The 23678-nt window shown below is 36.9% G+C and overlaps 1 protein-coding gene across 8 annotated transcripts in view; it reads left to right on the top strand.

Moving 5' to 3' along the window:
- The window catches only part of TPK1 (thiamin pyrophosphokinase 1), a 348263-nt gene that overhangs the window by 210982 nt on the left and 113603 nt on the right, over positions 1–23678 (top strand). For all 8 annotated transcript variants that reach the window (XR_015696394.1, XM_087713141.1, XM_087713144.1 and 5 more), the window contains one exon: positions 13293–13388. Coding sequence is in view for 7 of the 8 variants with exons in the window: in XM_087713141.1 (XP_087569267.1) it covers positions 13293–13388 (96 nt within the window). In the remaining variant the exon portion in view is untranslated. The remainder of the gene's footprint in view (positions 1–13292; positions 13389–23678) is intronic.

Genomic DNA, 23678 nt, shown 5'->3' with positions numbered 1-23678 from the left:
ATTCTTCCTTAAGACACTTGACTCTTAAGACTACCTTCCTTATCACCATTACATCAGCCCGTAGAATCTCGGAGATGACAGCCCTGTCAGTCTGGGAAAATTTGTGCATCATCCATCTGCACGGGGTCATTTTCCGCCTTGACCTGTCCTTCCTGCTGAAAGTCAACTCATATTTTCATCGAGCCCAGAAAGTGGTTCTTCCAGATTTTTGCCCTAGACCTAGCCATTCTAGAGCGTGTCGCTGGCACTCTCTAGATATTTGCAGAGTGCTTAAGAGGTATCTCAAGAGTACGGCCTCTTTTTGTCATTCTGAGGCCTTTTTTGTTTCTTTTCAACCGGCATCCATGGGCCGAAAGGTCACATCATCTACCATTGGGCGTTGGATCAAAGCTTGCATTTCTCTTGCCTACGAATACCAGGGCAAAACAGTTTCTTCACGCGTAGTGGCACACTCGACTAGAAGTGCAACCACGACAGTCGCCTGGGCTACCCAGGCCTCTGTTGAGGAGATCTGCAAGGCAGCGACTTGGGCGACTCCATCACTGTTTATAAGACATATAAGACATCATAAGTTGGACCAATTTGCTTCTGCAGATGCTGCTTTTGGCAGAAGAGTTTTGCAGATCATTATTTCTCCGTCATAAGTAGGGTTTGGGTTGGTTTTTCCCACCCTAGGACATTTTTTGCTTGGGTATGTCTCATGTTTGGACTCTCCAAGCAGCACACAGGAGAATAACCATTGGCTTACCTGAAGCGTCATTCTCTGTGCACTACAGGGGAGTCCAACCCCTGGGATATTTAAATTTTTTGTCTTCATCTGAACGGGCTTGCCCTAGTCGGTTGGATACTATGGAATTACTACAGTGGGTTTCTCTTCCACGGGACCATGCCTTCATTGAAAAATTGAATTCAGAGGAGACTAGGAGGCGTGGCCAGACAATTCAATCCATTGGACAGAGGGACAGAGTTTAACCATGCTTGGACTATCCCGAAGCGTACAGAGAACAACCCTTCATGTAAGCCAATAGTCATTTCTCCACTATAACAACAATTACGACTTCTTTCTTAATTGAACTCTGTTGCTAAACAATGGTGTCATTAAATGAATCCATTTTTATGAGCTTTAAGCTTTAAGTGGTTAAGTGAACCATAGTGTTGTTAAACAAATCCAGTTTCCCTCATTGTCTTTGTATATTGGAAGCTTCCCGGGAAGGTCTCACAAATGACAATAATCTGACCTCAGATTGCAACTGCCATAAATACATGCCAGTTGCCAAGCGCTCAATTTTTTATCACAAAACTATGGGGAATCTATGATTGTAGGTGAAAGAACTGGTTCCAAGTCACCTTTTCACTATATGTCCAGAATTGTATATATTAAATACAATTGTATTGTATATGAACAAGTATAAAAAATTATATTAGCCTCGGTGGCGCAATAGGTGGCCTGCAGAGTACAGTACTGCAGGCTACTTCTGCTGACTGCCAGCTGCCTTCAATTTGGCAGATCGAATCTCACCAGGCTCAAGGTTGACTCATCCTTCCATTCTTCCGAGATAGGTAAAATTAGGACCCAGATTGTTGGGAGCAATATGCTGACTCTGTAAACCACTTAGAGATGGCTGTAAAGCACAGTAAAGTGGTATATAAATCTAAGTGCTAATGCTATACAGATTTATGAAGTTAGAAAAACCATTCAAAATAGTGTTTATGTTAAAGTGGGAATTCAGATATAAATATTCCAATGTAATGTTTATAGTACAGCCTCTATGAATTGTTAGGATATTTTTCCTAACATTGAGTTGGAATCTGCCTAATTGCAACATATAATCATCATTATGTATCCTTGCTCAGTTTTTAACCATCTTCTCTGTGAGAATCCTTCAAGTTCTTAAAAATTGCTATGTTGGTTCACTCATCTTTTCCCTAAGTTAAATATATCCATTACTACCAGTTGCTAATACAGTTTCCATATTTCTCTGCATTTGTTCTTTTTTATGAACTTTTGTGATCACTAGTACTGGAGATAGTATTAAAGAAGAAGTCTGACGTCTGCAGAATATAATGGAATTATTTCCCATTAATTAATAATTGCTCTTCTGTTAGTGCTGATAAAATTGTGTTTGCCTTTTTAGAAAACATGTCACAGATATTAGTTATATTTGTTTATAATTCTGATCCTTTTCTGCTGCTAGTCCCTTGGAAAACTTGAACATGTTCTTGAGTGAAGAATGTTGCATTGACACTTATTCAATTTTATTCCATTACTTTTAGCCAACATTTCTATAATTTTGAAATTTGTTTCTTTTCCTATCCCCTGAATCTGAAACTTGATCAATATTTCTCCACCTCTTAATCCAAAGTCATAAATGATTAGTGTGGAAGTGTACTTGAGTCATCATTGAAATTGTGGTATTTCATTTGATATAGATTTGCAATTTGGTGAGGAGCTCTTTGAATGTAATTGCCAAACTCCTCTAGAAAGTTACCTGTACAAATATGAAATTTGCATAGGGATGATGCGTTCTTGACAAATCCAGGGTGACTTATATTAATTCCTGCACTGACATGGATATACCTACAGTGATCTCTTCCCATTTTGCTGGATTTCTTAGATAAGCTATAGCATTTCATCTAGACCACAATCAAAACTGTTCAATATTCTCTGCAATTTGTATCAACCTGGACAACATTTACTTTTATAACTCCACATCAGATTTCAACATTATACTTTATTTGGAGCATCTCAAAAAAGATTTCTTATATGACAGTGAACATGAGGAAAGAGATAATTTGGTAAGTTTTCAATATCATTGAGATTTGTTGATTTCCAGAGATGGGAAAACAGCACAGTCTAACTGACAGCTTGTTGAATGGAGGCTTGTAGTTAAGAAGCAAAACATGACAAAAATATTAAATAAATTGGATATGCTGTAATTGAAAGTAAATAAATATCTTTGAAGTCCTACCCTTTAATTTGTATGGCAGTGTTTTAGCATATAAAATAAAGTGCCATTTCAGGTTAATTTCTGCCCTGCAGAACTTCATGAAACAGTTTGATGTTGACTAATAACAGCAATTTATCATATGAACCTATCAGAATAATTGGCTTGCTTAATTGGTGATAGCTGAGCAGTCTGCATAGCAATACCTTCTGTCAGCAAGATGATCTACAGTAAGTGCACAGATGTTATTTATGGCATCTCACTAATTCTTCTTGTATTATGGACTGTATTTCTTCCTATGCACAATCAACTTGCTATTTTTAAAAGAGTTCTGTTCAACCTACTCAAATCAATGAGAAACAATGGATATTCAGATAATGTTTTAAATCATATTTCCTTTTGAACTGCATAAGTATTAGCAAAGTTTTGAATACTGTTTGAACAAAGGGAAGAAATAAGAAAATAACCTTAAAATATTATAAAAAATTCTTTTTTAATTAGAAGAAACTTAATATATATTGAACTAAACTACTAAAATAAACAATTACAATAAACCAATTGTTGAACTCAAGGACCATATCAAATTTATATCAGATAGTTAGATAAACTTATATCATTCCAACAGTCTTCATAGGAATTTGTAGGGCATTAAATGATGTAAGACAAGCATACAATGTTTTTGAAGTAAACAAAGTTCAATTCTAAGCTTATGCTAATATGTTCTTTTTTTAAACAGTTTTCCCTTTTTTAGTTTATGCATCATATAGTATTTTTATTAGGGTTGTTTATGCTTCAAACATTCCAAACAAGTGAACCTAGTTGGACCTTACTCAAATTAAGCACTTTTCTGATATATATTAAAATAACCCAAATATATTTAAGCTAATTTGAGAGCTTGAAAAAAATATATCAGCCATATTAGCTTTAGTGATTCCTTCTTAATATTTTTTAAAACTAAATTTTACAATGATACAGCATTCCACACTTCAGGTAGAGGATACCTTTTTTATTGTTTTCCTACTTTAAAAAAATTAGTAGAAAAGTAGCATTTTTTAGCTTGTTAATATTTGCAATCCCGATTTTCCACAAATAGGATATTTTGCAGCAAACATAATACTTTATTGCTAGATAACTTTATTAAAAAAATACAGATCTGATAACTATGACTTGGAGCATTCTAAGTTGCTATCCTTACTTTAATACAATGGGGCCTATAAATCATGTACAATAGAACCTGTGGTCATGGAACGCTTCTGACCACGACCAAATTGGGTTCCGACCAAAAAATTCACAACTTTTTTTTTTTGCTGCCGATTTCCCCTTCTGAGCCATTGTTTTTTGTGAGTGCCAAATTTCCAAAATTAGGTTCAGATTACGACCAAATTGGTTTGTGACCAAAGTTATGAAACAAATTATGGTCGTGACCAAAGGTTCTATTATACCTTTTTTAGTTCATACTTTTGTCACATTCATATATTTGAATATTTGATATTTCAAAGTTGTAATGGTAAAACTCACATTTTTTCTTCAACTAACTGCAGACCTGTTTCATCCTGTTGAGGTTATTCAAAGAAATGTAAGTAGCATATACGGAATGTATGTCAGGATCCTATCTTGCACAAACTTTCCATTTTTGAAAAACACAAACCTATGAAATGTCAAGTTTCATGGCAATTTTGAGTGATCCATTAATTCTCTGTAATCTTTTCATCAATCTTTCTCACATGAAATTTCTCAGGTGCTATTACAGATCATGCACTTTATTCTTTTTTTTACAATTTTATTGAATGTTTTAATGTTTAAAAACAGAAAGAAAAACACCATAAGAACAAACAAAACACAAAACATACATAACAATATAAAATAATTGTACAGTCTTCTGCATCAGATTTCCTGTTTAGCTTATAATTCTCAATTCTGCATTGCCTTCCTATTGCTTTAACCTTGTCCTATAATATAACAACAGAAGTGCTAACACTTATAATAATATTGATTATTTATATCACCATATATTTGCATTCTCTATTTTCTGTTTTGGCTTCTGTTTTCTAGCCACTTATAAATTTTATTCCATATTTTATAAAAATCTGATTCTTCTTTTTTTTTTTACTTCTATTGTCATTTTGTCCATCTCTGCACGTTCGAGTACTTTTCTAATTATCATTTCATCTGTGGGTGTATTAATTTTTTTTCCAGTTTTGTGCGAAAGCAATCCTGGCTGCAGTGAATATGTGTATTATTATGTATTGAGATTGTTTATCCATTTTTTGGTCTAGTAGTCCTAATAAGAATGCTTCTGGTTTTAGTTCTATTTTTCGCTCTGTAATTTTTTCCAACCATTTCCGAATTTTGCACCAGTATTTCCTTGTGATGGGGCACGTCCACCACATATGGTAAAATGTTTCAGACTTTTGGCTACATCTTCAACTCCATATTTATTTATCTCTCTCCATCGCTCCCTCTATCCCTTTAATACAGTTAAGTTAAGTTAGACACTCTATAATAATTAATTACAAATATAATAATTTTTAATTGTGATTTACATATATCTGTCTATATAATTGTCTATAGAAAATTGATATTAAAAATTGGATTTAATCAGTGATTTATATTACATTACCATTGTTAACTATCAAATTAAAAAAGAGAGATAGGAGAAGGGACAGTGACTAGGGAAAGACCTAGAGTGAAAGATTGAAAACTTATGGTATTGTGGAATATTTTTTTCCAAAAGTTAAAGATGGCAAACACATCTACAGCTACCAAAACTGTAAAGAAAATGCTGCCAATGATAGCTTCTCCAGCAGGACAGAAGTTAACAACAGACATGATGAGCAGTGAAAAACCAGGATCTGCACCAACCCTACAAAGCCTACAAGCTTCATTAAACATGATTCAGGAATTTATGATAAAAACACAAGAATCAATAAACAAAAATCATGAGGAAATGAAAGGTGATCTAGGGGAAGTGAAAGATGATATAAAGAAGTTGGATGATAGAATGGGGAAGATACAAGAAACAATAGCCAAAAATGAGCAGAAAATAAAACTGGTAGAAGCAAGGACAGAACAAACTGAAAAGAAATTGGAAGCAACAGAAGAAAGACTCACAGCAGAGAACTCTGGGAGGCAATAGTCCATTTAGAGTTAGAAAGATCCTCTTTCTATTTAAGATAACAGAACACAGTAGAGACAAAAGATGAGGACCTACCAAAAATCATGAGGGATCTTCTAGCTGACCAATTGCAAATGGACAAAAGTGAACTGAGGAATAATATTGATGAAATCTACAGAGTGCATACTAATTATGCACGAAGACATAGGTTGCCCTGTGAAATACATATAAGATTTGCAAAAAAAAGCTGTCAGAGATGAAATCTATAAAAGAATGAGGGATGTTGGTCTAAAAGGGTCATAACCCTTATAGAAGTCATAACCCTCAAACAGATACCAAAGAGAATCAGAGAGCAAAGAAAGAACTACCAATTTTTCTCTGCACAATTGTTAAAATATAAAATAATGTTCCGCTGGTTGATACCGGAAGGCATGTTAATATCCTGGCAAGATAAGAAAATAAGGATTGACACCATAGAAAAAGCCAAGGAATTCTATGAACATTACATAGAGGGAGAATCAGACAGCAGAGAGGAGTTGGAACCCAAAACCCAAGAGGAGCAGCAGATGGAGAAAAAAGGATTAGGCCAAGAAGTGTGAGAGAAGACTGATACAGAATTTCAAGAAAGAGAAGGAGCGAGGACAAGAAACCAAAGGGAAACAAAACCAAGTAGAGGAACAAAGGCGACAAATAAGTAACAGAATGGAGGAAGAAGTGAAATTAATATTGGTCAATATAAATGGACTAAATTCACCTATAAAAAGAAGACAAACAATTTCTAAACCCCAAAAACAAAACATCGACATCACATGCCTACAGGAAATTCATATTAAAAAAGGAAATGGTAGTATCCTGGAGTCTCCAAAGTTAGGGAAATTACATCTGGTCTTGGCCAAAACAAAGAAAAGGGGAATTGCAGTATATATAAAGGACTGGCTAAAATCTAAATAGGTATATGCAGATGAAGAGGGAAGAACATTACTAATTGAAGTATCAATAAAACAAAAAAGAGTACTAATTGCAGTCATATATGCACCAAACACGAACCAGAAAGAATACTACAGTAAATTACATAAGCGGATTGCAGAACTGGAACTGGACAACATAAGTTTATTAGGGGATTTCAATAAACCCAAAGAAAGACTATAAAACTGATAATTAAAAAAAATTATGAAAGGAGAACACTACCAAATGCATTCTTTGAAATGGCCCAGGAATTAAATCTAAAAGATGTCTGGAGAGAAATCAACCCACAGAAGTGTCAATAAACATCATTTTCAAATCCCCATAATTCATGGTCCAGGATTGACATGGTGTGGATGGACCCGGAAATGGAGAAAGATGTAGAGGAAGTAGAAATAACACTGAACATGTGGGCGGACCATAACCCATTAACAATCAAATGGAAAGGAGAGGCAAAAAGGAAAAAGAGATGGACCATGAATCAGAGGGTTGTGAAAGAAGAAAAACTATGTTCAATATGTGGAAAAAGAATTATTTTTCCCATTAAATATTTATTTTTAGAAGAAAAAGGTTAGGAAATGTTAAACTATGGGATATAATGTCACTGGTATCAATAATATTCAAGAATGTCATTTGATGTCTATGTAAATACAAAATGGTAATATCTTCATTTATTGTCATCATGCTTGCTGCAATCAAAGCACATCATATCTAAGATTCTTGATGAATCTAAAGTAGTGTGAATTGTGGGTAGATTTTTCTAAACCTATTTGAAATGATTTAATTAAAAATGAAATGTTGAAACATGTTCTACTTATACTTTGCCTTGTAATTATTGAATCAAATTACAAATTGACTCCTTTTTCATATTTCTGAACTTAAAAAGGATTTCAGCATGAATTTGTTCAATTCTACGTTAGTGGGAACACTGCTCCCAAAAAACATTAGCCATCCCTCTTATCATCTGCTGTATAAATTCACATTTATTGAATGTGAGAAATACAATAATTATCATGAATCAATGGGATTTCAAACAAAATCCTATGTTGATGATTATACTATTTCACTTTTTCAAGCTGTCTAAACACACTACATTAAAACTAGTGTCAAAAGACAATGTATTTTGAGGGGTAGCACTACAGATGTTCTTCTACACATTGCAACAGACCATACTGTACATGACAAAGCTTTAAGATAACAAATTTGTTTGCTATTATTATGTCATGATTCCTCAACTTGTAGTGACATGCTTGTAGTTGAATTAATTAAAGTTGAAGCAAATCCTACTAAAAATAATTGTAATGTGCTGATATATTTGTAATGAAATTTGTTTATTTTCCCAACAGTTAAATATGTATCTGAATAGTCCACAATTAATTTGCTGCAATGTGCAAATTAATATTTTAGTTTAGTAACTGTGACTGCACAATTCAAAAGACGTATTTATGTTTGTGATATCTTGTCATCAGACATACAGTTGTTTAGCCATTAGATGTGTACCTTCCAAGCAGATTATGTTAGCTTGGAAGTTCATTTTGTTTTAAAATATAAATACTTCTTGATATGGTTCTTCATTCACATAAAAAATACCAGTAAGAGAATAAGCACTGTTGAACCTCCATATGAACATGGATTTTCACATCTGTTCTTATGAATCATTCACCAGTAATTCACTCATACAATGACAAGAATTGCTCAATATTAGTAAATACTTCAAAGTAATCCTGAGAAAAATTAATTATGAGGGATAAATTTCCTTAACATAGATTTCTCCTCTTTTCCTGATACTGTACATAGATTATTTGTTTGAATCTTTGAAATTTGTCCAATATTTATATTCCTGAAACTTTTCTCTTAGATTAAAAAGAAAAAGAAAAGTTTTTGCAGTTGTATAACTATCCTGCATAGTTTAAAGAATGATCTTCCATTCATGTGGAAGAGAACTATCATGATTCCAAGCACTTTAAAAACTGTAGGCATCAGCCCCCCTCCAAGCTGAAATGATGACTTAGTAGAGAAATTCATCTTATGTGGTGAAGGACCAAACTTCCCCATCAATCACTTTACGACTCTATAATGCCATTTATAGATGTGATACAGCAGTATCTCTCCCTCCCCTATTAATCAGGTTAAAATATTCCTTGGAAGTATGAATGTATGTATGACTTGGAATCTTACTATGGTTCTTACTGTTTCCTCTCTGCTATCGTTTCAGCAACATATCAATGAAAAGATTAATAGGTTCATAAACCAAAAAATATTATAGCTGAAAATACTTCCCACAATATTCCAACAAAATATTGCAATGAAGAATTTAACAGTAAGTTCTATGTGATGTAGCAATAATTCAATATCCAAAAGAAATAAGGTGTTTGTAAAATGTCAAAATACTCACAGAACAAAAGAAATTATGTCTTTACCTGGCTTAAATAGAAGGAACAAGAAATTTGTTTGATTTTAACAGGTCCTAATAATTGCTACCAATGTGCACACCTTGCTCCAGATCCCCATTGCACTTCAGTCAGGAAGTCAATTTAAGACAACACACAAAACCATCATGGGCAGCATATATTAAGATGCACTATCCCCATTGCTGTTCTGTATAAACTTGAACCCCCTTCAGCCAGATAATCACAAAGGCTAGATACAGATCTAAGTTCAAGAGTGGAATCACCATCAACCACCTCCTCTACATAGCCGACATTAATGTACGCTAAGAATGAATGCGACATCAACTTGGTGATGCACCTAACAGTAGATCTACAGTGTGGACATTGGGGTGTTACCTGACCTAGAGAATTGTGGCTGGCTGGTAGTAAAAAGAGAAGTGGTTAAGACTGACGGCTATGTAACTGCCAGCAAGTCACATAATAGATATACAGAGCAGGTACAAGTACCTTGGTATCCCACAGTGACATGGGCACCACAATATGGAAGCAAAAAAGACAGCAACATCACCTGAAGGAGAAATTAGACAGATGTGAAAAATAATGACCAATGTGTTCCCAGTGGTGGTGGGAGCACTGAAGGCTCAAGCTGGGAAATGTGTTCAACAGGTCCAAGAACAATACCAGATCTTTCTGTCCAGAAGAATGTTGAAATATTGCATAGAATCCTCAAAGTCCCAGGTTTCTGATAGAAGACCCAAAATTGAGGAACACACATAAAGTAGCACATAAAAAGGTTACATGAGGTAACTATGCATGCCTTGTTTGCACTGGTGAACAATAAATTTTGTGTTGAATCTTAAATGTTCAATCATACCCTATCAATAATCGCTTGTTTCAAATGCCGTCCTGCTGTTATAATCACAACTATTACATGATTAAAAACTTTTTCATGTAAAACAGAGTAAAAGAACTTTGGTTTTGAAGGTTTTTAAAATACTTGTCTATCAATGCATTGAAACCCAGTTTTGTTTTCATTTATCCAAAAATTTAATCTACCCTTCAAATCATGCCACCATCAATGGAAGGAAGGAAGGAAATCTAGTAGTGATGTTGAGTTTTTAAAATGTATTTATAAGATGTTTTTGGTCTCTGTTTCTGTTTTATCTGTTATTGTTGCTTCCTAAGATTTTTCTATAATTGTGACAGAATATAAATAAAATAAACTTCTTTATCATTGAATTCCAATTAATAAGAGCTGTTACTTAGAGTTAACTGTACATTGTCAAACATCATGTATGTATATACAGTTATACACTTTTATACAGTCAAGTATAAAAATGTATAATGTTTTCAGATGCCTTGATCCAGGGGTGGGTTCTGCCAGCATTACTGCCTGTTTGATGCACACACGTGCAATTTTGGTCCGGTTTGGTCTGCACGCGTGTGCAGTTGCCTATAAATAGGTCTGCACATGCACAGAACACAAAAAAAATGAAGAAAAAAAACATGCCACACCGATTGGGGAACCGATTTGGAGGCGTGTCAGGCCTGGCTCGCTGCTTGTTCCGGCAACCCAGGCTGGCATATCACTACCACTTTGGCAGACCCAGTCTGAAATGGTAGGAACCCACCTCTGCCTGGATCCCAAACTTTAAGAGAATGGAATGCAGTTTTTTCCACACCAGGTGTAAACTCAAAAGATAATGAGTACACCAAAATTAATTTTGAATTGTTTTTCTTTATACTTTACTTGAAATGAATATAGTAACCAAATTCTTCTCCGAAGGATTTAATGTTATCTGAGTCTGATCTCTCTTTTATATCTCTTTTTGAGGGAATTGTAGATCATATACTGCATAATGTGTAATATTCAAAGTCCTTAATTTATTTTTGTTTTAGTTTTAATAATATGAATCTCTCTTATAACCAAGTTTTCACAGCAGTGTAAACACTTCTTTTTCAATAACAAAAATAATTCCATATCAAATTAACCACAGAAGAAGCTAAATAGGCTTAATAAAATAAGTGTGTTAAAAAAACTTTTCATTTTTTAAAAATAAAATAAAAAAGAATACTTTATGCAAAAATAAATGAAGCAATGGAATTATTTTAGAAAAAATTCTAAAGTAGAATAAAATAGAATATATATGGCAGAGTAGAAATTGGTATAAATCAGATCAAATCACTTTCATGAAAAAAACTGTTAACAGGGAAATTATTTTCAATCCATCCAATTGCGTGGCTGATTTAACTGTTGTTGCCTGTATCTGGATATTTTCTTTAGGAAGCTGTCAGGCTGGTCATATCTTCTTCCCTAGGAAAGAACGATCCTTGACTACATAGAGGTTAGAGAAAATGTACTTTTACTAGAGATGCCGAGTGAGCAAGGCAAGCTTTGTTAAGAAAAAAACTGCATGAAAATCACACATTGAAAGCAATCCCCAATGTTCCAAACCTTCCTTCCTAGGAAAATAGTTCAATCAGGTCTTGTTCTGATGTTTTGGGAACCTGGCGCCTCAAGCTCCATAGTAATTCCTTTCCCAGGGCCATGTCCCTGAAGGCAGGAAGATAGCTGAGTTTGTCATCTCTGGTTCCTGTCAGTGTCCATACTCCCCAATTTCCCATAGCATTCCTTTTCCACCTTCAGCACTCTTCCCTTCCCAAATGCCCCCTCCGCTCCTGGTTATTGCAGTTGCCAACGAGCTTCAAAGAAAGCAAACATGACGCTGACAAATGATTTAAACCCATACTGTCTACTTTCTTGCAATGAAATAGAAAGTATTTTAAAATTCTAAAATAAGACAAAGTTTACATTTGTAACCAAGCAGAAGGGTGTAGGCAAATCAGCATGAAGCCAGGCTATTAACAATTAAGCTTCAAAAAGTGATATTAAAAATAGAGGCACACCTAAAAATGCTGCAGGTGAGTTGATTACCTCTCCAAGCAGCAGATGGAGGCAGAAGTAAGGGGTGGAGGCAGTCATCCAAATGCACCACACAGGCTGCTGGAAAACCAAGAATCGGTGAGCTGGAGTAGTGGATGGCCAGCTCATCTTTGTGTCTCACGCAGCACGTTGGAATTGCCTGCCTTCCACCCCATGCCTCTGCCTCCATCTGCTGCCAATGCAAACACTGCCAGTGCCACAGATGAGCGTCCCGCGGCTGGCCATTAACTCTCAGCTTTCCCATGGTGTATCCATATCACCTACCTCCCCCTGTGCCTCTGCATCAGTCTGCACCTTGGACAGAGAAGCAACTCACCTGTGCTGCACCGGTTGTATAGCCCCAGAGTTGACCAAGGGACCGCAGTTGCCGCCAGATACCATCGGTCCCCGCACACTTGCTGCCTCTTCTGCACACACCAGCAGATGGGACGCCCAGCTGGACTGATCACCCTGAAATCGTATTTCCCCCAAAATGAGCCCTAATGCTTATTTTGGAGCCACCAAAATATAAAACCAGGTCTTATTTTGGGGAAAACATGGTAATTACTCCTGTTCAAATCTGGAGAACACACTGCCAAAGACCTGGCTTTGGCAAAAGAATCAGTTGTTTTTCAGCAGGGAGGGGGGGAAAAGCTTCACCATTCAGCGTGCCATTTTCTGGGAAAGTCCTACTATTTCAGGAGGAAATCCTAAAGATTATACTTTCAATCTAAGCTCTGTCCTATACATAGTCTAATTTAAATGTGATTCCTAAATCATCTTCAAATGCTGCTCTAAATAATACTGGATTTTCTATATCGGCAATTATGGGAACCAGTTTCAGCTGTGTTTCAATAGATGCCACAGAATTTAGTAAAGCTATATGAACAATTATGCTTCATTCTAAAATTGTAAAGTAATACAGATTTTTCCTTTTTTAATTTCCTTCTCTGTAGGGATGTGAGCTCATACAGACACCAGATCAAGACTTAACAGATTTCACCAAGTGCCTTCAGATACTTCAACAGAAGATAGAAAAAAGTAGTTTGCAGGTAATTCTAGCAACTCTGTCGATACACATTTTGGCATATGACTCTTCCAGTTATGTTCACTCTGTGACATAATGGCAAATAAAAATATAGAGGAAGCAGGAACAAAAAAAAACACCATTAACTGCCAAGAAGATATATCTTATTGTTTCTGCTGGTGAAACTGTCTTCTGAAGAGTGATCAGAATTGAATCCGCATACTACTAAAACTACTAAAACTCGCATGAAGTTTACCTGGGTGAAATGGTGTATCATATGATTCATTCACAAGGGAATGAAACCTGGGAAAATTGTGGCTGCTTCAGTGCTACTGGCTGTTGCTGTGCTGCTACTTGCAATCATGTGATCATCATTTTCAATGTTTACTGACAGTTTCCCAACCAGTCCTGCATTCCATTGCTCTCTCCATATCCAGCAGCAAGAAATTGACTCATTGTGGCTCTTAAAGAAGCAACAACTTTAAGGTGCATGAAGAAAGGCCTGGATATTTGTATTGTTTTTGTGTCCCTTCTGTGATACACAATATGCATATGTATCTATTTGCCATCTTTGTTCAGGAATTCAAGACATAACAGTGTTCCAGTCTCCTATATTTCTTTACAACAATCCTGTGAACTAGGTTGGTCTGAAAGTTATCAAGTAAGCTACTGTGAGTGCAAATGGAGTAGAAACTGGATCTTTCTGATGTCAGGAAAATACATTAATCCATTTTTCAAATACTTTCATTCTGAAATTGAATGTAGACCACCACCACTACTTCAGCTGTTAGAGAGCAAGCAGACTAGTCCCACTCTAGCTCATAGGAAGTCACCTGTATCTATTTTTTAAACTGTCTCTGGTGGTTTTCAACAACTCAATAGAAAAATGGAGGAGAGGAAGGGAATTCTAAACTGTTCTGAGATGAGAGTAGCAACATACAATATTGTGATAAAATAAATTACCGTAAAATAAAATATTGTCAGCATAATTGTGCCATGTGGAAAGTGAAGGGGAACCTCATAGTCAAGATGACATTAAACATTGAGATGCAGCAAGGAAGAGTATAGATGAAGAAAGGGCTGTACATTTCCAGAATCACAAGGAAAGGTACAAAATAAGGAGACAAGATGCCAGAGGAAAGAGAAGGTCAACTCAAGAATACGTAGCAAACACTAATTATTGTGAGAGTTCTTCAACACAACAATACTCACCTTCATTGACAAAACCTCAGTAGAGAAAGAGCTAGGCAAAAGGCATGACTTGCACAATGTAATATTTATGTCAGTTGGTGCCATGGCCAAAGTCTACCCCACTATCATATGTTTCTATTCCCTGAGAAATTACCAGTTTGTGCTCTATGAAGAAAAAGGTCAAGATTGGCAACTTGCAACTTCTACCCTAATGAGTTTCTCAATTTATGTAGCAGCAATGAGCCTTTTGCAGACGAGTTCAGGAATAACATTAAACAATAGAACTGCCTCTTTCAAATGACGACAAGCTATAGAGAATGTGCTGATTTATTTGGAGAACTAGTATTCCAAAACTGTCCGCTGAATGTTGCTTTAAGCTGAGGAAAAAGAAGTGAAAATGTTAGATTCGTGGTAGATCAATTACATATTGTCATCAAAATTTGTTAAGCAAAAAGCATCTATATTTGTCTTGCTGTAGACCTCTCTTCTTTAATGAAATGATGTTTTCTTCTTGAATTTTAAAAGCAGACAATAATAGTCAGCTATGGTCATTCTACGTCTCTGTTTAGGTAAAAAAAATACCTCTGAAAGGACAATCAAAGGTGTACTTGTTATCTTGTAATAAATAATATTCTGTAATTCATTTATTCTACTTGTGCATGATCAAACATTGTCACTTAGTTCCTCTCTTCTGGGTTGGGTAGTAAATCAAAATCCTTGTTCTTCCAGACAGTTGGGAAAATGAACAAAGATTGACTCACTCTTTACTGTTTATGGATAATATCTATGCTTATTGAATCATAACTAGTTTCAGGTGGGACAGAAATATGATTGATCAGAATACATCTGCTTCTAGAATTTAATTGAGCTTTGAAAACAAATCCTATAATACTTCAAAACTGTTCTACTATCCAGTTTCAGTAATCCATCAGTAAAAGGCAATATCAAGCAATTCCCATTTTCCCATCCATTACATATTGGTCTGTCATTCATGCTGATGATAGTCCTGCATTTTTGTTGAACTCCATTCTTAAAGTAAACATTCATTAGACCACTTCCCACATAAAGCTGTCCATGAGTTTTCTTTGCAAAGAGCAATGGCTCATTAAACTCATTTCTGAAGTTGTGCAAGAATTTCTTAGTCCACTCTGTAGATGCACATGCCAGTTGCTTTTTTCCCACTCATTATATGCTATTCCTTCCCTGATGCTTAAAAATAATTTTATATATGTAGTACTGCTGGAGAAAAAATAGCGACCCTCTTTTCTTATGACTTCACTTGCATTCTCCTATAAGAAAATACAGTGAATTTTCTTATTAGGCTAGCATATTTGAACTCCAGGTAGAAAATATATTTACTAAGGTTCTGCTGTTTTGTTCATTGTAGCTTCTATGAAAGAATGGGTTGTTAGTTCAGATGGTGATCTCTCCAAAGAATTCTTAAAGCAAACACAGTGAGAACAATGCAAGCCATATGGGCTGTTATGGTGTTTCAATAATATATCTATCACCACGTGCTTTTCCTAATAATGCAATCCATTGTTGAGACTGTTGATGGATGTTGTTCTCCATAAATATCTGATCTTTGAAACTTAACAAGGCTAATTGTAATAGCATGGACAAAAGAGAGAAGCATCTCTTTTGGGAATTATAAATGATCTGAATGCATGTTACAATGCACAGTATAACTTTTCTCTTCAATTATATTGTGACACAACTTACATGTAATGTCAGGTAGCTTTTTTTTTTAAAGGATGGTTTTTATTTTTCATTTTCATAACATATAATCACATGTATACTATTACATGGCCAATATTGTGTTGTATTATTGAATATTTACATCAATTCATCTTACCATCAGCTCCCAAAAACAATTATTGGCTCTTCTGCTCTCCATACTTGTACCTTATTTGTACCTTATCCATCACTTTCTTCTCCCTCTTTCCTCCCCCTCCCTCCCTCCTTTCTTCCCTCTATCATCCTTTCCTTCTCTACTTCCCCTTCCTCTCTCCTTCTCCTCTCTCCCCTTTCCACTCCTCTTTATTCTCCTCCTCTCCCCCCCTGCCCTCTCTACTATCCCTCTCTTCCTCCCTTACCTCTCTCCTCTGCTTCCCACTCTTCATCTCATTCACGTAGTGTATTTCAGCTTCTGAGCAAGCTCCCTTTTATGTTGATGGTATTTATAATTCCTTTTCAATATACATATTAAATTTTAACATACCTTCCTCCTCCTTTGTTTAAAAAAATAGAACAAAAAGTATACATATATAGTCATTGTACTTTTAAACCCAAGACCCCCCCCACGCCTAATTTTGTTAATGAGAACTTTGAAAAACAAACTTTTACAAATATTTACTTCCCCCGCCCCCCCGCCCTCCCCACCACCCCCCCCCTTCCCCCACCAACTTTCCAGAACCAATACAAGGTATAAATCTTTAATAAAAGCAATCTAAAATATGTTTAGAAAGAAAAAAAAGTTAATAACGTCTTTCAATTGATCTTTAGCTCCTCCTTGCTAGTCTAACTCTAGACAATTTATATCATTCCTGGTCTTTAATCATAAGCTATCTGAAATTTCTTAGTCCCATATTTATTTTGAGTATAATCAATCCATGTTTTCCAGTCCAGTTTGTATCTCTCGTTTGAATGGTCCTTAAGATATGCAGATATTTTAGCCATCTCAGCTAGGTTTGTTACTTTCAGTGTCCATTCTTGAATAGTAGGCAAATCTTCCTTCTTCCAGTATTGCGCCACCAACAGTCTAGCTGTGGTTATTAAATGCAAAATCAGGTTAATCTCTACAACTGTACAATCAGTGATTATACCTAACAAAAATAATTGAGGATAAACTTTAACCTTTTTTTAAGAACATTTTGCATAATCCACCATATTTTTATCCAAAATGCTTTAACCTTTTTGCAAGTCCACCATATATGAAAATATGTAGCATCCACACAATCACATCTCCAGCATTTAGGTTGTAAGTTCGGAAGCCAGTTTTTTAGGATCTAAATGCCATCTATAAAACATCTTATAAAAGTTTTCTCTCAAATTTTGGGCTTGTGTAAATTTTACATTCCTTACCCAAATCTTTTCCCATGTGTTCCATGTGCCTAATCTTGATTCCCTGTAAGTCCTCTGAACCCCGTTGTCACTGCCCCTTCATTTAATAACCAAGAAAGAGACCACTCAAGTCCATATTTCAGAATTAAGTGTACTTTTACTGGCTACAAACGAAAAGAAGCAAAGCAAAGCTGAATCTGAATAAAAGGGCGCAAAAGCAATAGATATCAATGCAAGATTCAATCCCCTCCTCTTGGTACCCCAGTCCATAGTCCAATCATAATTCACCCAACTATCAGGTGGGAGACATCTTCGAAAATCATCATCAGGATGGAATGCTGGACAGTTGGCCTTGGCGGGAAACTTCCTTCCTTCGGCATGCGCAAAGAGATGGTGAGAATAACTCCCTAATTAAACAGTCCTCCAGCACAGAATGATTCCCCTCCCAAATACCATGCCCCCCCTCCCCGTTTCAATGGCAGCCGAAAAGCAGCAGCGAAGCAGAGGCTGACATCCAGCCCTCCTCCAGAAAAGGACGGTCACACCTGCAGAAACAAAAGAACACAGACAAACAAACGAACAACATGACATAGAAGAGAAAAGGAGAAGAGGGAAATTAGAAATCCGAAGTGAGGTCAGGGTTTGTCTGGGTAAGTAGAGTAGAACTTGCGGAGCAGACGAGGAGCCCGCACATGGGATTTGTCAACCCATTCAATGTGAGAAGGGGGAAAATGTTTCTAAGCCACAAGATACTGAATATGGTTTCTCCGTTTACGAGAGTCCAAAATCTCCCGAACTTCAAAATGTTGCTCACCCTCAACCAAAAGCGGAGCAGGTGGAGGCAGAAACGGAGCCCTCAATGGAGAAGTACGTTCCGGTTTCAGGAGATTAACATGAAAAACAGGATAAACGCGGTTGAGATACTTGGGCAATTGGAGACGGACAGAGACAGGGTTGATGACTTTGATAATTGGAAATGGGCCAACGTATTTGGGACCCAATTTTTTAGACTTGAGTTGTCTGAAGAAACTTAGTGGATAAATAGACACGATCACCAACTTTATAGTCATTAGGTATTGCCCTTTTCCTAATCTGCCTGTTTCTTGTGCGCGCGGTGTGCAGCATCCAGCTCCCGGTATGTCAAAGGCCACATCTCTCAAAGGCGATCACTCCACTCGGAGAGGGACGACACCTGTGGTTTCTCGCGAGGAATCTTGGGGATGGGCACAAAATCATGTCCGTAAACCACCCGGAAGGGGGTAAAGCCCGTGCTACTGTGCACTGAATTGTTGTATGCTACCTCAGCATGAGGCAACAATTCCACCCAATTATCTTGCTAGTAGTTGATGAAACAGCGAAGGTATTGTTCCAGCACAGAATTAGTCCTCTCGCAGGCCCCATTAGTCTGAGGATGGTGGGCGGAGCTTAACCCCTGGGCAGAGCCAATCAGTTTCAGGAATTATTTCCAAAATAGTGAGGTGAACTGGACCCCCCTATCCGAAATGATGCGGTCCGGAACCCCATGCAAGCGATAGATATGTGTGATGAACAACTTAGCCAGGGATTTGGCGGATGGGATCTTGGAGCAAGGAATAAAATGAACTTGCTTGGAGAATAAGTCAGTGACAACCCAGATCACTGTATTTCCCTGACTCTCCAGAAGTTCAACAATGAAATCCATAGAGATCTCCTTCAACGGGGCTTCCGGGTGGGCTACCGCCTGGAGCAACCCCTGGGGTTTACCCAGTGGGCGTTTTGCTGCAGCACAAGTGGGGCAACTAGCCACATAAGATTCAATGTCTTTTTTCAATGAAGGCCATCAAAACTGCCTCTTAACGAGGTGCAGGGTTTTGACAAACCCAAAGTGTCCGGCCATGCGAGAGTCATGAGCACATAGAAGGACCGTGGATCTAATGGATGTAGGCACGTACAATTTAGCACCAATCCAAGCCAGTCCATCTTTCATGGTGCACTCATTCTTATGTTGCTGGAACCACTCATCATTTGTAAGAGCCCCCTTGAGGTTAGTGACAAGATCTTGTGTGACCTCTAACTTAGAGGTCGCCTGACTCCTGGTGACAACAGGAGCGGCCAGACTTCTTGTGGGCATGACAGGCTGGACAACACTGAGTTTTGAACTGTTGTACTACGGAAGCCTAGACAAAGCATCAGCCATAAAAAATTTTCCACCCAGAATATATTTCAAAGTAAAATTGAATCTATTGAAATGTTGTGCCCACCGCATTTGTTTGGGAGATAGTTTTCTGGGGGTCTTCAACGCCTCTAAGTTCTTGTGGTCAGTCCACACATCAAAGGGGTGTTTTGCACCCTCTAGAAAATGACGCCAGGTCATCAAAGCCCAACGAACAGCAAAAGCTTCCTTCTCCCAAATAGCCCAGCATCTCTTAGTATCAGTTAGCTTACGAGAGGTGTAAGCGCAGGGTTGTAATTTCCCTTGTACATTTGCCTGAAGCAGTACTGCCCCCACTGCCACATCACTAGCATCAGCCTGGACCACAAAAGGTGCGTCCATGTCTGGGTGTTTGAGGACCGGTTCCTCTGGAAACAGGCGTTTCAATTTCTTGAAAGCAGCCTGACATTCCATAGTCCAGTTCAAAGGTTTGCTAGGTTTGGGCTTTGCCCCTCCTTTTGACTTCAGGAGGTTAGTGATTGGTAGAGCGATCTTAGCAAAAGAGGGAATAAATTGACGATAGAAATTAGCAAACCCCAAGAAGCTCTGTAACTGCTTACATGTGCGTGGGGCTTCCCATTCGGTGACAGCTTTAACCTTTGCCGGGTCCATCTCTATCCCTTTGCGGGAGATTCGATAGCCCAGGTAATCTACCTTCTCCTGATGAAATTCGCACTTGGATAATTTGGCATATAGTTCTTTTTTTTATATATAAATATTTTTATTTCCATTTCCATTTTCATAACACACATTCACATGTATACTATACATAGCCCATATCGTATAGTATTAAATAATAATTATTTAATTATTGGATTGCTGTTGATATCTATGTTACTGGATGGTCCTTTTGGACCTAAACTGTTCTGAAGGAACAGTGATAGAGAAGAGCATGTTCTGCTGATCTCAGGGACAGCGCAAAGTCCCTGATTGATCCAGAAAAAAGCTCTTTTTGCCAGCTACAAGAGAAGCAGCCAAAATGGCTGCAGAAAGTTGGGACAAGCCCCTAAAACAGAAGCAGTACAGAAGAGACAGTGTGTCGAAATGGTGAGAAAAAAATGTTATTATTAGAGAAGAGAACCCAAAAACTTGGAATTAAAATAAAACTAAAGATAGAAGAAAGCAGGTAGTGCATTAACCCTGGTTTAAAACTATCCTGTTATCTCTTTCACTTTAATTTTGTTTGTTTTCTATGGATGGACTTTTTAGAAATGCCTCTTACTTTTAAACTGGACTGGTCTTTTTTCCCTCTTCAAAGACGGTATCTTTGCCCCTGATAGGTGAGTGCAAGTCCAACTGGCGCGTCCCATCTGAACTGTAACTGACGATTTTTAAGCTCTTCAACTAAAAAGCATTTTCTCAGCATTTTAGGTGATATCTCCTTCAAAACAGTCACCTCCTGACCCCCAATTTGAAGCTTAGTTTTGTAAGACTTGCAGTATCATATTCCTCATGTCTCTTGTAGCAAAGTACATCACAATGTCTCTTGGTAGTTGCTTTTGTCTGGCAATCCAGGAGTTAACACAATAAACCTTTTCAATTTGCCATTCATAGTTCCCACCTGGCCTTCCCATCAATTGATCAAAGGCTTCTGAGAAAATCTGCTTCAAATTTTCTTGGTTATTCTCACGGAGGCCTCTTATTCTTAAGGCAAATTCCATTTGTCTATACTGTAACATTATAATTTCAATTTCAGCATCGCCAACTTTTTGTTGAACCACATCCATTTTCGTTGCCAGGTTGATATTAGAATCACTAAGATCTTCTAATCTGTCTTAAATTCCCGAGACGTATCCCGAGAGGCAGTTAAAAGCCACCAAAATATCGTCCCTAATCCCCTGGTTCCGAGTCACAAACTCTTTAGACAGTTCTTTATGAGCAGCAGATATCTCTTCCTTAATTTTAACTTCCATCGCAGCTGCATGATTTTTTAAAGCTTCAACCAATTCTTTCTGCAAAATTTCTCTGGTCAGGGGCTCCCCTGCAGAAGTGGGGGGGGAGTGGTGACTGTAATTTAGTAGTTGGAGCAGGTGAGCTGCCTGCACTTTTTGACATGTTGGGGGGGGGGGACTTTTGCTTAGAAGCCATTCCAAATTTAATCTTCTTTAGCCAATTAGTAAGTCTATGCAAGCTGATTATACAGCAACTGCTGTTTAGTTTGATAATAAATCACTTCCTGTTCTTTAAATGTTCTGAGCTCTGTAAAAATGTTTTCAAAGCCCGACCCCTGCTAAAAGCTGCTTGGCGCCATTTTGTGTGTCTTTCTGGCAAGTAAATTCGTAAGGAATTCTTTAAAAATGAAGCTAAAGATTTATACATACAATTAGGAGTTCACGAGTATAAGTTCTGCCCGTTCTGGAATCAGCAATAAATCAAACTTTGTGCTGAGGGTGGGCGGATGCCTTTGTTCTGCAGATAAAAGCAGAAGAAATTCTGGACGCAGAGAATACTATGCTGTCAGGTGCCCCCCCATCCTGACGCAGATCTATAGTCTGGGTGGGTTAGTTGGAGCACTGCCCAAACATAGTTAACTTGCCTTCTTCTCCTAAGCCCGAAGAAGAGGTAATAAAACTGCCAAATGGCTGATGAATTGCTGTTTAGACAGTTTAACGCAGCCAAGATTCCGGAGCTGTTAAAAACAACAAGCTCCCTCAGCCCCCCCCCCCCAAACCAGAAGTCCAGCAAATTTGAAATCAGTATGAACATGCTGCTTTTGCAAAGATACAAATAATAGAAAGGGAATATTGAACTGCTTCCTTATTTTTTTTAATCACGTTTCTTTTCTATCAGATTGTTTTCACTGAAAATACAGTCACATATAGTGTTTTGTTTGCTTTTGTTTACTTTTTACTTTTTTTACTTTTTCAGAGGGGCTCGATGAAAGTCTGTCACTTTTTATTTTTGATAATATTGCTCAGTTAGCCTGAGCATAGGTTAAGTGGCTTACTTTCAGAGTATGATGAAATAAATATTTCTTAGAAGAGAGCGACATCTTTTATTTTCATATATAGGCAGGAATTATTGCATACATTGCTTATGGCCAAGTCAAACCCACTATAAGCCTCGGGCTACAACATTATCTCTAACTGTGAGCCGCCCAGAGTCCCAATGGGAGTGGGCGGCATACAAATTTCATTAAACTAAACTAAACTTTTGAAATCTTTCTCCTTAAATTTTCTTGAAAAACATTGGGAAATAAATTAATTTGTGTTGACTAACATCACCTTTTGTATCACATATTGCATCAATTTCCCCTTGATATAATTTAGCAGCACAGCAATGCATCAAATTAATTTAAATTCTTAGATATTAGTTCATAAGAATGCAAAACAAATCTTTTATATATAAAATTGGAATGTTTTGTGTATGATTTCACAATCTTGTAGCACATAAACATACTGGAGGAAAGGGAAGGAATGAAATAGTGTTTCCTCACTACTTGTATCAACCAGTTATCTTAAATTTATATCATATTTACAAAACAGAGTCTTTAAGATGCTAGGAGCTACTTCAATAACCACAAAGAAGCAAAAATAGATCAATTTGTTTCCACTTCCAGAATTTTGAAAGGCAGCTAGTAGATTCTAAAACTTTTGTGAACAATACAGGAAAAAAACTTTTTCAATTTGAGATTTGTGATTTCAGAACTCTAACTGCTTTTCCAAGAGAATAATGTCACTGAAACCTTGCTGAAGCTATTTATAGAGTGCTGACCATTTAATTATACAGAATTCTTTCTGCATAATATTGGACTGGAACCTTACACATTTGGAGAGAAAATGCCATTAACACTGTGTATAAAGTAATAATAGAGATGTTTTACAATTTCTTTCTGCAATAGATTAACATAGCATAATTCAGGATTAAATT

The sequence above is a fragment of the Thamnophis sirtalis genome, unplaced genomic scaffold, assembly GCF_051295495.1.
Source record: "Thamnophis sirtalis isolate CommonGarterSnake01/CBP01778 unplaced genomic scaffold, rThaSir2_p1.2 scaffold_4, whole genome shotgun sequence".
Lineage (NCBI taxonomy): Eukaryota > Metazoa > Chordata > Lepidosauria > Squamata > Natricidae > Thamnophis > Thamnophis sirtalis.
The sequence above is the reverse complement of the archived record's forward strand: the minus strand, read 5'-3'. Positions and strand labels throughout refer to the sequence as shown.